This window comes from Lithobates pipiens, unplaced genomic scaffold, assembly GCF_037356315.1.
Source record: "Lithobates pipiens isolate NorthernLeopardFrog02 unplaced genomic scaffold, aLitPip1_a1.2 Scaffold_19, whole genome shotgun sequence".
NCBI lineage: Eukaryota > Metazoa > Chordata > Amphibia > Anura > Ranidae > Lithobates > Lithobates pipiens.
In genome coordinates this window covers 232,743,693-232,761,583 of record NW_027507764.1, presented here as the reverse complement: position 1 = coordinate 232,761,583, position 17,891 = coordinate 232,743,693, and the positions used below count along the sequence as shown (strand labels likewise).

General features: G+C 38.7%; 1 protein-coding gene across 1 annotated transcript in view; it reads left to right on the top strand.

The window, feature by feature from the left end:
- The window catches only part of UPP1 (uridine phosphorylase 1), a 43,355-nt gene extending 25,732 nt beyond the window's left edge, over positions 1–17,623 (top strand). The window contains exons 4-8 of the mRNA XM_077491787.1: positions 669–827; positions 4,541–4,655; positions 11,039–11,248; positions 12,091–12,237; positions 15,272–17,623. Of these exons, the coding sequence (XP_077347913.1) occupies positions 669–827; positions 4,541–4,655; positions 11,039–11,248; positions 12,091–12,237; positions 15,272–15,411 (771 nt within the window). The 3' untranslated portion in view covers positions 15,412–17,623. The remainder of the gene's footprint in view (positions 1–668; positions 828–4,540; positions 4,656–11,038; positions 11,249–12,090; positions 12,238–15,271) is intronic.
- Positions 17,624–17,891: the final 268 nt, after the last annotated feature.

Sequence of the window (17,891 nt, the reverse complement as noted above, 5' to 3'; positions counted from 1 at the left end):
TGTCTAAATTCTAACATTAAAGACAGGTGGGGATGTACACATGGCACAGCCACAGCAATTCTACCTTGACTTGCAGAGTTTGACAGGTGGCATCGTCTGGCAAGCTTTGCTATTGAGATCAGTGGAAGTGTGCTTTTGCAGTGTGTTTTTTTTTTTTAAATACAAAACTCCTTGTGATTAAAGAAAAAAAAAACTGATATTCAGGAGGTGGCAGGCTCGCCTCCAGAATGTCTGTCAGCCGCTGATATACTGCCCTTGGAAAAACTATCCTTTTCAGAGGGCATTAGGCACTTCTGGCAGTGTTAAAGAGACTTGAGAGTTATATCAGTAAAAACAGTAGAATCTGTGCAAATGATCTAACATATCCACACACTTGTACTACAGACTGTATTGGCTGGCCTCTCTTTTGAGACCCCCGTAACTTGTCTGTCTTGCTTATTCTGTGACTTAGAACATGTATACAGGTCAGGACTTTACTAGCTAAATGCTTGTACCAGGAGAGTTGCTCAGAAAGTACTGGGACTAAAGATAGCCAGCTTACAAACATTTTCAGCAATGACCACCTACATATCTCTCCCAGAGAGAGTTGGAGTAAAGGTATACATATGGCTAAAACATTTAATTCTACCAATGTATAATAACAATGTTGTATATCTTCTTGTTTTTAGTTTGTATGTGTTGGAGGAAGTCCATCGAGGATGAAAGCTTTTGCTCAGTATATTACTGGGGAATTAAATATGGGAGACCCTAAAGCAGACATTCCTAACATCTGTGCAGGAACAGACCGCTATGCCATGTATAAAGTAGGACCAGTGCTGTCCATCAGTGTAAGTTAATCATTATATCTAAATACATTGATTTATATGCTAATATGCATTATTAGACAAATACAATCTGTTCTGGTTTCTTGTTTGGTGGTTATGCGCTCCTCGTTCTTAATTGCATGTCATAAAATTAATTTAGAAACGATGGTTACTAGGCCATGTGTACATTTTTTATGAAAGAAAAACTAAAATCTGGAAATGAACTATTATTAATATACAGGATTTATATAATGCCAACAGCTCTGTGCTTTAAAGCGGTTTCTACACCTGTAAGACAAAAGGCTTAAAGAGGAAGTAAACCCTTCCAAACAACTTGGACCTATAGGTAAGCCTAGATTAAGGCTTACCTGTAGGTCCAAGCAATATCTCCTAAACCTATATGGTTTAGGAGATATTTGCCCGAAAATGGGCACCGCTGTCTACGGCGCATGCGCCGTAGACAGCGGCGCGCAGGCGCACTAAATGCGGCAAATCCAAGAATGGATTTGCCTAATTTGTCGACTCCCGTGCGCATGCGCGGGAGTGACGTCATCGCGGCTTCGCCGTATGGCAGCGGCGGAGCTGCGAGACGCGACTCCCGTGCGCATGCGCAGGAGTGACGTCATCGCGGCTGCGCCGCTGTGATTCGTCGGAGCTGCGAGACGCCACCAGCAACATGGATGCGGCGGACTACAGGGGACAGCGGCGACTTCGCTGGCTCCTGTGTCAGGTAAGTGACACATAATGAGCTACTATGCGATGCATAGTAGTCCATTATGCTTTACCTTTGCAGGGAAAAAAAGAGGAAGTAAACCCATCAGGGTTTACTTCCTCTTTAATGAGCTAGTATGCACAGCATACTGTCTTCCGGGTATCGCGGCTCCAGTGCTGTGAATGGCTGGAGCCACAATGGCATCTGCCGGGCTTTCAGCTGAAAATCCCCTGTGCGCATGCGCCGCTGAAGTCAGAGGCTCATTGCAGGGGGAATATCTCCTAAACCGTACAGGTTTAGGAGATATACCTTTCACCTACAGGTAAGACTTACTATAGGCTTACCTGTAGGTAAAAGTTATACAATTGACTATACAACCGCTTTAAAGAATACAGGGAGACAAGTGCAGTAGCAATACAGGAGTAACAATTAGTAGGCCCCTGCTCTTGAGAGCTTACAATCTAAATTGAGGGGAAACTGATACAAAAAGTAATAACTCTGTGGGAGTTGATGAGGAAGGTAAGATTCCAGTTCCTAGATAGAGGTGAGATAGCTCAAATGTAGAAAACTGGACTAGTTACCTTTATTTTCTGTGGACTCTCTGCCATTGACCTTTTACTAATTACTTATAAATGTAGATCATTTGTCAGGTAAAATAGCTCCCACAGTAGGTGTTTACATGTTTCCTTAACCACTTCAGCCCCCAGAAGATTTGGCTGCTCAATGACCAGGCCATTGTTTTGCTATTCGGCACTGCGCTGCTTTAACTGACAATTGCGCGATCGTGCGACATTGTACCCAAACAAAATTGACGTCCTTTTTTTCCCACAAATAGAGCTTTCTTTTGGCGGTATTTGATCATCTCTGTGGTTTTTATTGTTTGTGCTATAAACAAAAAAAGAGTTAACATTTTGAAAGAATAACACAATATTTTGTAGTTTTAGCTATAATACATATCCCTCAGTTTAGGCCGATATGTATTCTTCTACATATTTTTGGCAATAAAAATCGCAATAAGCGTATATTGATTGGTTTGCGCAAAAGTTATAGCATCTACAAATTAGAGCAAAGATTTATGGAATTAAATTTTTAATAGTAATGGCGGTGATCATCGATTTTTATCGGGATTGCGACCTTATGGCGGACAGATCGGACACTTTTGACACATTTTTGGGACCACTGGCATTTATACAGCAATCAGTGCTATAAAAATTCACTGATTAGTGTGTAAATGTCACTGGCCGGGAAGGGGTTAACACTAGGGAGCGATCAATGGGTTAACTGTGTTTCCTAGGGAGTGATTCTAACTGTGGAGGGGACAGACATACTTAGTATGAACAACAGATCCCTCTCCTCACCCCTGACAGAACGGAGATCTGTCTACAATGTTTACATTGACAGATCTCCACTCTGTCTCTGTGTGGAGCGATCACAGGTACCATCGGCTCTGAGTTGCCTCCTAGTGGTCAAAAGGCGAACCAACGTACAATTATTTCGGTGCGCCCAGAGGAGTCAACCTGCCACAATGCAACTCTGGTGGCTGGTCAGGAATAAGTTAAAATATAACTAAAAGCAAAACTTGTTTTTCTTCATTTTGTATAGCATAACCCCTGTCAGTTTTTTTTTTAACCATCTGTGTCCCATAAGGGAAATTTCCCTTTACTTCCTGTCCCATAGCCAAAACAGGAAGTGAGAAAAAATCCATCCAAAATGAGGGAATCCTGGGGTGTCACCAAAATGTCTCCAGTGGAAAATTTCCCCTCTATTACTTTTCTGATGACAGATTTTCTCTTTCTTCTTGCTTTTGTGAACAGGATAAATAGAGAGAGTGAATCTCTCTAACAGGAGCAATGACAGCAATAAAAACCTGATAGGTGTTCTAATCCCCCTTTCCATAGTTACATAGTTTGTAAGGTTGAATAAAGACACCAGTTCAACCTGAGTGAGTGTGGGTGCGTGTCTACATTTGTCCCTATCGCTGGACATTGTATCTCATTAAGATGGTCATCTATTATATTATTATTTATTTAATGTACCCATATAGCACCATCAATTTTAGGCAGCGCTCCACACATACATTGCACACTCACAACAGTCCCTACCCTCAAGGAGCCCATAATCCAAGGTCCCTAAATCATGTTCATATACTAGGGCCAATTTTGGACAGAAGCCAATTAACCCACCAGCATGTCTTTGGAGTGTGGGAGGAAACCCACTAGGGCAGAAACATGCAAACTCCAAGCAGGTAGTGTCGTGGTTGGGATTTGAACCAGCAACCCTTTTTTCTGCTAGGTGAGAGTGCTATCCACTACACCACTGTGCCGCCAGTCTGTCCCAAATGAAAAAAAAAGTTTTCCTTTACTTACACTTTAATCATTCCTCTTGTTGAGCGTACTAGTTCATTTATAGTAGCTTGTAGTCTGATGTCACCTTCATGTCATTATGGTGTTGAGAAGGAATGACTTCAAGTGAAATTCCAGTCAAAAATTGAAATTTAGCCCATGATTAGTATGACAATCAGCTGCCTTCTGTTCTTTACCGACAACGGTTTCCCTCTTCAGCTGAATTTGCTAGCTGTCATGCACTTTCTTGTTGGTCTTTCTCAGATAAATCCAGCCTAGCCTAGGGTGTGCAGAAGCTCCCCTTGTTGCTATGGAAATTACGTCACCGAACGGCAGACGTTCGGCATCATTTCCTAAAATTACAAGTTATCCAGCACAGTCAATTCCAGAACTGATGGCCCGCCAGATAGCTACATTACTTCTGGAAATGACATAGCCACCAGGCAAGGGACATGCCCAGGAGGCGTGAATAGCAGGGAGGGCTGACTACAGAAAAATCATCTGACTGGTGGCCATTTAGAGTTAAAAATGGTACAAAACAATGAATTTTAACAATTTGCACAATGTAGATCAGTTGAAAATATTAATTATGTTTGATTTATGTTTTTTAGTGGGAATGTCTTTCCTTCTACTTTAAAGGTTTGGCCAATTTTAGTTCTACAAATATTTTTTTTCTTTTGCAGCATGGTATGGGAATTCCATCTATCTCAATAATGCTTCACGAACTGATCAAACTTTTGTATCATTCCAAATGTTCCGGTGTCACGATCATTCGTATTGGTACATCTGGAGGCATAGGTAAAGTATCTAGACTATTTTATACTTTTACAGTGGCCACTTAAAGTGTTACTGAAACCAGAATATGTATTCACTATAACTGGTCTCCCACAGTACACAGAACATGGAAATGCAATTATGTTAGCATATATAAACTGCTAAATACTTTTTCTCATCAGCAGTAAATACCAGTATTGTGACTTCTATTAGTTCCTAGTAAAGCTTGTAGGAGGAATTTTTTATTCTCCCCTGATCATCTGTCTGGACAGTGCTGATTGGCCCTATGCTGATCATATGCACTCTCCGAAGAAAAAAGAAAAACTCTCTAGCAAAACACACCAAACTGAGCATGTGCAGCCTGACTCCTAATGCTCTGTTTTATCACGAGGTGGCCCGGTCTTCTGTCGCCGCTGTCTTTGCTGCCTTCTGTTCTTCTGTTCGACTGATGTCGGAGCATTTTCTGCTCTCGCTGACCACCAGCCCCTCCCCCCAAAGCCTGAAGGATGGTAAACAAGGCCCCTTGCTTAGTTTGGAAACCCCTGCACTAAATAATTTAGCACATCAAAAAAAGTCATGTAATATGCTTATTCTTGTCTTTAACTGTATTCGGAAAAATCCCTAATAATTTTATATATATATATATAGTGGGGAAAATAATTATTTGAGCCCCTGCAGATTTTGTACATTTAACCACTTACAAAGAAATTAAGGAATTATACTTATCATGAGTGTATTTTAAATAATAGAGATAGAAGAATATCAACAAAAAAATCAGAAAAGTATTTGATCCCCTACCAACCAACATTAATGCTGGCTCCAGTATGTGCTCATGTGGTACACAGATTAGTCCTGTCAATTTAAGAAGGTGCTCCTAACGACAACTCATTATGTGTATAAAAGTCATCTGTTCACAGAATCTCTTTCTTCCATTCAAACCTCAATATCATGGGCAAGACCAAAGAGCTGTCAAAATGACCTCAGGGACAAGATTGTAGACCTGCACAATACTGGAATGGCTACAAGACCAGCAGCAAGCTTGGTGAGAAGGAAACGACTGTTGGAGCGATTATTCGCAAATGGAAGAAATACAAAATAACCATCAACCGCCCTTGGTCTGGAGCTTACTGTAAGATTTTGCCTCATGGGGTAAGGATGATCATGAGAAAAGTGAGGGATCAGCCCAGAACTACACGGGAAGAGCTTGTGAATGATCTCAAGGCAGTTGGAACCACAGTTACCAAATAGACCATTGGAAACACAATACGCCAACATGGATTGAAATCCTGCAGCACCCTCAAGGTCCTCCTCCTCAAGAAGGTACAGGCCTGTCTGAAATTTGCCAATGAACATATAAATGAATCATAGAAAGATTGGAAGAAAGTGCCTTTTTCCCTCAGCCAGAACACTGAGGGTGGGTCGTGGATGGGTCCTCCAGCATGAATATGACCCAAAACTTACCACCAAGGAAACAAAGGAGTGTCTCAAGAAGAAGTACATTAAGGTCATGGAGTGGCCTAGCCAGTCTCCAGGCACTAATCCTATACAAAATGTATGGAGGGAGCTGAAACTTTAAGTTGCCAAGTGACAGCCAACAAACCCTTCAGGATTTAGAGAGGATTTGTAAAGAAGAGTTGACCAAAACCCCTCCTGAAATGTGTACAAACCTGGTAACCAAGTACAAGAAACCTCCTACCTCTGTGCCAACAAAGGTTTTTTTTTCCACCTAGTACTAAGTAATGTTTTGCTTGGGCATCACATATATATCTATGTGTGTGTGTGTATATATATATATATATATATATATATATATATATATATATATATATATAGATAGATAGATAGATAGATAGATAGATATATACAGTAAACACCATAATATCTGTGAAAATAATGTGAATACCTTTGTTCTTATGTATGGTGATAATATTTCAAGTGGAGAACTCTCCTATGCAGACATGGAATGCTTCTGTGTAAACTAAAAAGTATATTTACCAAGTTTGACAGCCTAGCCCAGGTTGGCCCTTTCATTAAACCAGTAGAAAGGAAATATGTGTGCTTATGTGTTAAAAAAAAAATCTGAAAATGCTAAATCAAAAAAATCTGAAGTGTCTCTGGATATATCTTTCGTTACATCTCCACTGAATTCTCGTGGGGCATGTTGGTGAGTTAATCCTTTCTGCTGGAATTTTTAAAAAAACTAGCAAGCAGATGTATTTACTATGGTAGTGTTGGAAAATGGTGTACAAAGTAAACTACTGTATAGCAACCTGAAATAAAAAAATCCTGTTGACATACTGACTTGATTCCACTAAATTGAACCTTGATTCGATTTTGTAGTGTACTGCCCTTTGCTCATCTGTGACGCTCTTTGCACTTTTGAATATCCTGAACAGAATCTACCTTTGTTCTACAGAAAATAATGTAGTATCTGATAATAAGCCTGGTTGTTTCCAGTGCCTTATAATTGCCTCTCACCCTATCTAAGGATAGGCTTTTCCTGCTTCAGAAGATATACTGCCTTTAAAACATTTAGATTGTGTCTGCACCCCTGACCACACTCTTATGCTTATGAGTAGCAACAGGGTACTGTTAACCCTGCTCATTTCACATCCAACATGTCCATTGAAATGGAACCATAGCTGTAGGATATCAGTTAGGTCTACAGGATGCGTGCATGAGATTTGTGATTTATATAGCTGCAGTGGGTCAGTGCAGGTTATAGTGCTGCAAACAGACAAAGATGTCTATTTAGATCCTGGATTTTAGATTACGCTAAATACCACAGTAAAATTATAATGATTCTGTACAGTATGATTCAGTAAAATAAGCAGATGCCTTTTTTATGACACCTTCACTGGCGATCATGCTGGAGTTGGGAAGAAATGATACGGCTCCTTTTTGCCTCTCTGCAGCAAGAAATTACATGTAAGGCCTCATGCACATGAGACGCAGGTGAAAACTCTGCTCAAAAAAAGCTGAAACGCGCGTTTTGCCGCGTTTGCATGCCGCGTTTGCGTTTATAAAGATAACATCATGTAGACCCTCCCCAAGCTCTCAAAGCATGTTTTTTTTAACTATTTCTGCTATTTTGATCATAGTGAGCAGCAGCAGCATAGAGAGCAGTTGTACACTTACATTTGCCTCTCTTTCTGTGGTATATATTTTGAAATGGATCCCATATTGAATATATGTCAGGAAATGCTCCTGATGTTGCTCTTGATGAGACAGCAACGTTGTCGCAAATTTCGTGAGAAGTCCAGAGTCAGAGCTCATCGATATTGGACCCATCCGTTGATGGGACAGCGAATGTCCGTTGGATATTTCACAAACATGTATGTGCAGCTGCGTACCTACCCCGACAAGTTTTTTAATTTTAGCCGGATGTCCATTGTCACATTTGATCTGCTCTTAGAAAAAGTACGACCTGGTCTGACATTCGTGGACACCAATATGAGAAACAGTGTGTCACCAGAGGAACGTCTGTTGGTAACGATTAGGTATGTGTATATATTTATAAAATATATTTATCTATAGATGTACAGATGAATTTTTTTTCTCTGTCCTTTATTTAAAAAAAATAATGTCTATTTATAGCAAATTATCCAATTTTTTAAAATATCTAAAATTTTCTTGTGCCAATTTTTAACATGTTTTCATTATTTCTAATATAAAACAATATTAAAATAGTTACTTATTTATTTTTTTATCTTAATATATGTTTTTATTCATTTTTTTCTAGTTTCAAATTGTTTTATTTAAAAGCAAATCTATGTTAATTAGATTTTTTATAATTGTTTTAAATTTATTTGGCCAATTTTTTTATATATTTTTAACAAGTTAAAAATTGCCACAAGAAAATTTTAGATATTTTAAAAAATTGGATAATTTGCTATAAATAGACATTATTTAAAAAAAAAGAAAGGACAGAGAAAAAAATTCATCTGTACATCTATAGATAAATATATTTTATAAATATATACACATACCTGATCGTTACCAACAGCAGTTCCTCTGGTGACACACTGTTTCTCATATTGGTGTCCATGAATGTCAGACCAGGTCGTACTTTTTCTAAGAGCAGATCAAATGTGACAATGGACATCCGGCTAAAATTAAAAAACTTGGGGTAGGTACGCAGCTGCACATACATGTTTTATATTTTTATCATGAAATATGTATTGATTAATATATTTTAATTCTTTGCTGCTGTATATGGTAGTATAATATTTTTTAATGCCTTATTAAAATATCCAGAATCCTAACCCTAACCATTCATCCTAACACTAACCACTAACCCTAACCCTAATCCAACCCTTAATCCTAAACAATAACCCTAACCCTAACGGATAACCACTTACCATAACACCCAACCCTAATGACCAAATTACATTGCCGCAGATGGTCACAGTTGACTTTGAGGCCATGTATCTCTGATGCAGAAAAGTGCATGACATGACATTGGGGTTCCTAGCAATAATTGGCCCCAAGGTATGGGCCCCCAAAGTTGGGTCGCAAAAATTTTGCAACCGAAATATGGGGCCCCCTATCTCGGGGTCACTTGGTGATAGGCACCCCAAATTTGGATATGTTGTAGTGCTAGAACCACAGTGTCTACATACCAAATTTGGGGTTCCTGGCAAAAATTGGCCCCAAGATATGGGCCCCCAAAGTCAGGTCACAAAATGTCATTCTCAGATCATATTTCTGAGTTTTCAGGTCCAAAAAATTGGGTTCCTTTAAAAACGTATATAAACGCAAACGCGGCTAAATGCGGGTGCCGCGTTAAGCCGCGTTTTGCGTCTGAAACGTGGACATTTTTGCGTCTGAACCCATTTTTTTTGCTTCTGGAAAAATGAGGTTAAAAGCAACTGCATAAAAACGTCACAAAACGAGACTGTGTGCATGGACACATAGGATAACATTGAATGAGTTCAGGGGCAGTTGAAAAAAGTGTCCAACTGCATCTGAACATGCGTTTAACTGCGTCTCGTGTGCATGAGGCCTAAAGGAGACAGGTTCAAAATAGGGACTTGTGCAAGGCAGCAGCTTTTGCATCTACATCTCTTATGGTTCAATAAATGTTTATTGGGGTTTTACTAAAGAAAAGGGTACAACATCATGTATAATCTAGACATGAGAGAAAAGGCACATTATATCAAAGGTTAGATGTCCATAGAACAGTTACTAAATATAAGATAGATGCAGTGGTCATCAACCCTGTCCTCAGGGCCCACCAACAGGCCAGGTTTGCAAAATAACTGAAATACATCACAGGTGATATAATTTGCTGCTCAGTGATTGCAGTATTCTAGTCTGCATCTCACCAAGGTAATACGTAAAAACCGCCCTGTTAGTGGGCCCTGAGGACAGGGTTGATGACCACTGAGATAGAGCACCTAAGCCATTCTCACAAATATTCAGAAACAAAAAATGGGGCCCCATAAATGGAAGAGATCAAGGTTTATCATCAAACAGAAAAAAGTCATGTTTGTAGGACCTTATGAAATTATACAGGAAGTTGTATTGGAATTTCAAACAAAGATTTGAGTGTGTGATGTCACACACACATAATATATATATATATAAATATATATATATATATATATATATATATATATATATATATATATATATATAAAACAGTATAATTACAGAAATACCTCTGTACTTGCCAACAAGGGTTATTCCACCTAGTACTAAGTAATGTTTCGCTTGGGCATCACATATATATCTATCTATGTGTATATATATATATATATATATATATATATATATATATATATATATATACACACACACACAACAGTATAAACACAGAAATAGCTGGGATAAAAAAGAAAAAAAGGGGAGGGGGGGTCAAGTTTACCATGGGACAGGGACCAAGGACCACCCTAAAACCCCAGGCCTGGCTCACTGATATAAAAACTAAGAGGGTAAAAAAAAGGGGGGGGGGTGTATGCATAGTCTAGAGAGGAACAAAGATCCAGAAGGGTAGAAGGAGAAGGAAAGTGGGGAAGGAAGGAAAAAAGGGGGGCCTCAGAGTGAATGCCTTGAAATAGGCATTGCGGCTTCCACATATATTTGCAAATGTGTGCAAATAAAACTTCTGTTTTTAAAGCAAATTGTACTTAGGCATACACACACAACTTCTGGGTGGACAGAAATAAATGGGGAAGCAAGCACGTATTTCCCGCAAACCTGTTTTATCAGGTTTTCAGTATTATTTTCTTTTTTAACTTTGTAAGCAAGGATAGTATTTCATTTTAAAATGTATTTCTTAGTGGTAAACTGTAGATTTTAAAAGTTAACATGTTTCTTGGATTTCGATTTACCTGTTAAGCATGTAAATGATGACATGAGTTTTTGTTTTTCAATAACCCATTTTGCATTTAACATTTCTTTAGGTATAGAGCCAGGCTCTGTGGTGATTACAAGCCAGTCTGTGAATCCCTGTTTTGAGCCTCAGTTCGAACAGATTGTTCTTGGCAAAACTGTAATCCGTGATACACAACTGGATGCAGAATTGGCTCAAGAGTTGGCTCAGTCCAGTCAAGAAATCAATGAGTTCAATACTGTTATTGGAAGTACAATGTGCACTCTGGACTTCTATGAAGGTTTGTTTAATACTATTTGCTTGGATTTAATATGCTAGAACCATTTATACTATATATATATATATATATATATATATATATATATATATATATATATATATATATATATATATATATATATACAGTATATGTTATTTTAACATAAAATATTCAGACATACTGTATTCCTCCTGTCCATTATATTTTGATATCTATTGAATTGATAAGTGTTATTTGAATGCAAACCCTAGTGACTGGTGGTAACTTATATTTTGTTGTGATCACTGAACTTTTTCATCACTTTTTTATTTAAAATGATAACAGTGATAATTCATGAATAAAAAAGGCAGTCATGTGCCTGTCTCATAGAAAACTGCCCAAATACATTGTACGTTACTTATGGGCACCAGGTTACACATTTGCCAGATAATTACCACATCAATATGGCAGGTAATGAGGTAATGGGAAGCCAGCTGATATTTACTAGCTGTATGTTAAACCAAATTTGTGGTTATACAACATTTGTTTCAAGCACAATCTGAAGTAAAATCTAACCAAGAAAGTTATTGTAATTTTTAATTCTAGTATGTACATAGTAAGACAGTAAATATATAAACTAAGGCCTGTTTGCAAAAGAGCTTACAATTAATGTAGCAGACTTAGGTTATCGTAAATCATACTCAGGCATAACATTTCCTGTTTGCTAATTTTCAAAAAAGTGCACATGTAAATACGTATTAACCCTTGATTTTTTTGTTTTGTCTGGATGTTTAGACTATTTTTAATAGTAAGGGTGTTGACTAATAACTAAGTCATCAATATGGTATGGCCTGACCTTTTATTTTCCATTCCATTCCACATAGGCCAAGCACGTCTTGATGGAGCAATCTGCACATACACAGAGGAAGAGAAGATGCAGTACCTGAAAGCTGCTTATGAGGCCGGCATTAGAAACATTGAGATGGAATCATCAGTGTTTGCAGCAATGTGTAACATAAGTGGACTGCGAGGTAAGCTTACTGAAAGGTTTAACTGAAAACACGACTGCACTAATTATTCAGTAAGTAAAATAGGTGTGTTCGAAAATATAAAAGTACAGAGCCTACAATGAGGGAGCTACAGTATGCACTCCCAAGGAATATGCACATACCATTTCCAGTGACCCTCTTACTGCTCTACTCTGTCATTCAAGGTTAATACCCTTCAATATTTTTTCCAGCTTAAGGATCGTTCATCTCTTTCCATTTTGATTATATGCTGTGAGGACTCTCATATTCATTGAACCATTAAAGTTTTTTTTTTACCAATTTTTTTAAACACCTGACTGCTTATTGCCATGCACTACCTGGCAGTTTGTGGATCATTTACCTGCAGTGTGTACCTTGGGGCTTTATCTGGACTCTACTGCGCGGGACCAGATTGTAATGTTTGCTTTGGGCACTGTGTCCTGCATTAGCTGCTCACCTTGGGTTGAAGTGCAACTTGTGCAGGGTGCTAAACAAGTCTAGGTGTGTGATCTATTTCTATAGTTCTCAGACCTCGAAGACCTTTTCTCTGGACATGCAAAACCCAATCCGATCTGCACTCCTGAACCATGAATACCCCACTGGGGATGCTCTCAATGGCAATAGCAGATCACAGGTGCAAGGGAGTTGGTACAAAGGAGCCTGCTTTTCACAGGCAGCCTACAGGAAACACATGACACCACTCAAAGTCACAGCTGCTCCCTTGCCCCAGAGCAATGTCCTCTATTAACACTGCTCTGCTCATGAGACTCTGGCTCCCTCTCAGGCATGCACCATGCGGCCTAATAAAATAAAATTTCACTGTCAGTATGTCTTAATTTTTAAAAAACTTTCAGCACTCTTGGAACCTTTGGTTTCCAGAGGCCAAAAATGCTACACATCCTCCTTTTCCCCTAATTCAGGAACTTATGAGAGGGTCCTATAATTAAGCCCTGGTGGGCGGGGCAAAATGCATCAGAGCATGTGGTTTGGTGGAGACATATAGGCTGAGGGTGCTTTATATCACTTTTTTTTGTTTAGAACAAATGTATCACTTTTTATAATTTATTTGCTGGTCAGGAGTAGGTCCAATACTTTCCTCTTTACATTTACTAACCCCTTGTATTGGTATCAGGACAAGCCTGCACCACATGTTCCTGGGACACGCTGTGTCTGGAGGAAGAAAAATGCTGACTATGACCCTAAGAACACCATCCCTACAGTAAAGCACAGAGGTGGAAACATGATGCCCTGCTGAGGCTGCTTCTCTGCTATAGGTACAGGCCGACTTTGCCGCATTGAGGGGCCAATGGATGGGGCCATGCTCTCACCCAAGGCATATCGTGTATGCCTTGAGTGAGAACCTTCTTCCCTCAGCCAGAACACTGAAGATGGGTCGTGGATGGGTCTTCCAGAATGACAATGACCCAAAACATACCGCCAAGGCAACAAAGAAGTGGCTCAAGAAGAAGCACATTAAGTTCATGAAGTAGCCTAGTCAGTCTCCAGACCTTAATACTATAGGAAATTTATGGAGGGAGCAGAAACTTTGAGTTGCCAAGAGACAGCCAAGAAACCTTGAGTTGCCAAGAGACAGCCAAGAAACCTTAATAAATTTAGAGAAGATCTGTTTAGAAGGGTGGACCAAAAATCCTTCCTGAGATATGTGCAAATCTGGTCACCAACTACAAGAAACATCTTACCTCTGTGCTTGCCAACAAGAGCTTCTCCACCAAGTACTAAGTCATGTTTGCTTGGGGTTCAAATACTTATTTTACCCACTGAACTGCAACTATTATAACATTTGTTTAATGTGATTTTTTTTTCTGGATTTTTGGTTGATATTCTATCTCTATCATTTAAAATACACCTATGATTAAAATCATAGACCCTTAATTTCTTTGTAAGTGGGCAAACTTACAAAATCTGCAAGGGGTCAAATAATAATTTTCCCCACTGTATGCTTTTTACTTCTACTTTGAACGGCGCCATAAGCAATCAAACAGGCAACTAGAAAGATCTCATGATCATATGAAGTAAATATATTACACAACTTACAATGATTATTTAGGAGTTATCTAGTATGAAAGACAAGCTGTAAGTGAACAAGCATCAGAATGTGACTCATGACTTAGTTTATTATTATTATTATACAGAATTTATATAGAGCCAACAGTTTGTGCAGCACTTTACAACTTGAGCGCAGACAGTACACTTACAATACAAATCAATACAGGAAGGATCAGAGGGCCCTGCTCATTAGAGCTTACAACCTAGAAGGGAGGGTTAAGTGGAAACAAAAGGTAATAACTGTGGGGGATGAGCTGATGGAGAAAATGAAAATATAGTGTTAGGTGTGGGTAGGATTCTCTGAAGAGAAGGGTTTTCAGGGATCGTCTAAAAGCTAATAGAGTAGGAGATAAGCAGACAGATTGGGGTAGGGCATTCCATAGAATTGGAGAGGCTTTGTAAAAGTCCTGGAGGCGAGCATGGGAGGAGGTGATGAGGGAGCTAGAGAGCAGAAGGTCTTGAGAGGAACGAAGAGAACGAGTAGGTTGGTATTCAGAGACTAAGCTAGTGATGTAGCTGGGGGCTAAATTGTGGATGGCTTTGTACGTAGTTGTTAGTATTTTGAATTTAATTATTTGGCCGAGCCGAAGACGGTGGAGCAATTGACAGAGAGGGGTAGCAGAGACAGAGCGATTGGTAAGGTGGATGAGTCTGGCAGCAGCATTCATGATAGATTGAAGGGGGGGTAGACTATGTAGAGGTAAGCCAACGAGAAGGGAGTTGCAGTAGTCAAGGCGAGAGATGACCAGCGAGTGAATTAAGAGCTTTGCTGAGTTATTGGTAGTGCATTAGTTTAGTGCAGAATTTAGGCTTAGAAGATGACACCGTTTCAAGGTAGAAAAAAAAGTGGGCATGAGTGGTCACACAGGTACAGTATATTAAAAGCAAATAATTATAGATGATGTTAAATAACCCTACCTGTATTTGACTTATTTAATGTAATAATGATTATATCATTTGTTTTTTTTAGCTGCAGTGGTTTGTGTCACACTTTTGAATCGTTTGGAGGGAGACCAGATCAGCAGTTCCCATGATGTTCTGGTGGAATATCAACAGAGGCCTCAGAAATTAGTTGGATACTTTATAAAAAAGTGTTTATCAAAAGTTTAAGTCACAGAGCATTTGCAAACACGTGTTTCACATACTGTACTGTATAAACATGCATCCATATTTTTGCATTTGTACAGCTATAAATGTATATTATGCATCATTATTTAATAGTTGTAATAGAGTTGTGCAATATAAGTTTATCATAGATTTCATACTTGTGTAAAGTGTTTTAATCCCTAATAAATACGGAATATCGTAGATTAATATATTGTGAACACATACTGTAATTTACAACTGAAGAGACAATGGAAAAGGGGACCTTTCCTCTTGTTTTTCTCGAGACTCATTTTAGGAACGGTATTGTATTGGTTCAGAGTATGCAGTCATACTGATTGATAACGATTCCAATTAAAAGGGGTTTATTTGTTTTGTTTTTATTAACATCTCTTATTATTCCTACAACTATATCTTTTTTTGAAAGATGTTTATTTTAGATTTTTAACAACAAATTGCATACACCAATAAAAGGATATATAGCTTCCAGGGTTCAAGAGTATAAATTCCCAAGTTAGGTAACCAAAGGTAAATGACAAGGCTGCGCAGAGCCTACAACTATATCTTAATTTAATTCTTTTGTGCAACCCATGCATTTGATCCAAACTGACTGGTTCTTTATATGCACATTTCCACCTCTTCTATGAGATGGGCAAATAGTTTCTGGTAAGCTGTAGAACTGTTTCTATTTTCCCTGCACAAGTAGAAGTCTAAGGCCCCTTTCACACGGGGCGGATTGGTGCTGATCCGCCCCGTGGATGTCTGCTTGCTCAGCGATCTCCGCTGAGCAGAAGATGACGGGTCCGTCTCTGCACACTGCGCAGGGACAGACCTGTCACAGCGCCGCTCTCCCCTATGGGAGATCGGATGACGACGGACACTGCGGTCCGATCCGATCCGATGACGGATGGAAAAATAGCTTTTTCCTCCGTCACACTTTTTCGGATCGGAGCGGGTCGGATGTCAGCAGACATATCACTGCTGACATCCGACGCTCCATAGACCCCTATGGAGCATCCGTTCAGGTCCGCCTGAAAAACTGACAGGCAGGCCTGAACAGATCGTTCGTGTGAAAGGGGCCTTCAGCACACATACTTCAGGTCAAATTACAGGAAATCCTTTACTTTTTTTTATATCCCTTCTATTAGTTACAAAGACAATGATCAGTTTCAGTCAGTCATGGTTGTACTACTTAGTGATAGCAAACAAACACTCCTGCGCATAAGTGCGATGGCCGGGCGCTCAGTGACTCGAGGGATAGTGTGTCTTTGGCCTTTCTGCCCTCCTGGATAGCGGGTATCCTAATAGTCACAAAAAAGATAAAAAGAAGAGGACGCACCAGCCTTGTGCATTATCCCAAGATAATTTATTAATAAAGGCTCTAAGAAGGTACTCCTTCGAAACACGTCAGAAGCAGTGGTTCTGAGGTCTTCACCTCTGCTCTCTGGAGACGGTTGGTTCCAGACTTTTATTCATCACATGATCAAATAAAAACACAAAAAACAAAACACAATTTAAAATTGACACTATGACTACATCCACAAGGGCCCAGCAGGGGGATATCAAGATAATTGAGCCCACTCTGCGGCACAATGTATCGTCACCCCAGGGATACAGAAGTAATCAACATAGGGGTGTATTCCTCTGAATTAATTAAGCATATTATTCATCACATGTTTGTGAGTAGTATTTTACCGTTTTTTTATTAATAAATTATCTTGGGATAATGCACAAGGCTCTTTTTATCTTTTTTATGGCTGTGCTACTCCATGACCCCACAGCAACTGATCAGAAATCACCTGTCATTGTTGTGACTGATCTTAACTCATGCAGGATTTAATAAAATTCATATTTTTTTCTGCTGATTTTTGTAAAACCATCTTGTTGAGAATCCCACTGTTCCAAATGTCCACACAGAATGTGTTATTTGTATAAATATAACTTTTCACAGTAGATATGAAATATAATATAATATGTACTGTAGACAAATCCAAATGCAGATTATTAAATTATTTTATTGTAGCATTAACAGAAAACAGATAAACTATATTTATATGTTATTTACCAAAGAAATACAGCATATTGAATAAACGTTTATTAATATCTGCAAACTGCACCACTGGAAAATATTATTATTATTATTATTATTGTAAATGGGATTTTAAAACAAAATAAATTATTATTTTTTGGAAATAATAAAAACAATGTTTTTATTGTATTTTGTTCATTATTTAAAGAATAGATTTTGCAAGAAATGTAGTACTACTTACATTTCCATAAGTTAATGATTTGTATGCACATAGAAAGAGAAGAGCCTGTACATGCAGGTAATTAAGTGGGAGACTTCCTGCAAATATGGAAATGCAAAAGAAAAGACTCTATATACAGTTGGACAAATGCTGAAGGAGCAATCAATTATATCAGCTGTCATTACACAGCTAATTATCAAGTATTTATGTCACCAGATTTGAAGTTGTGTTTATATA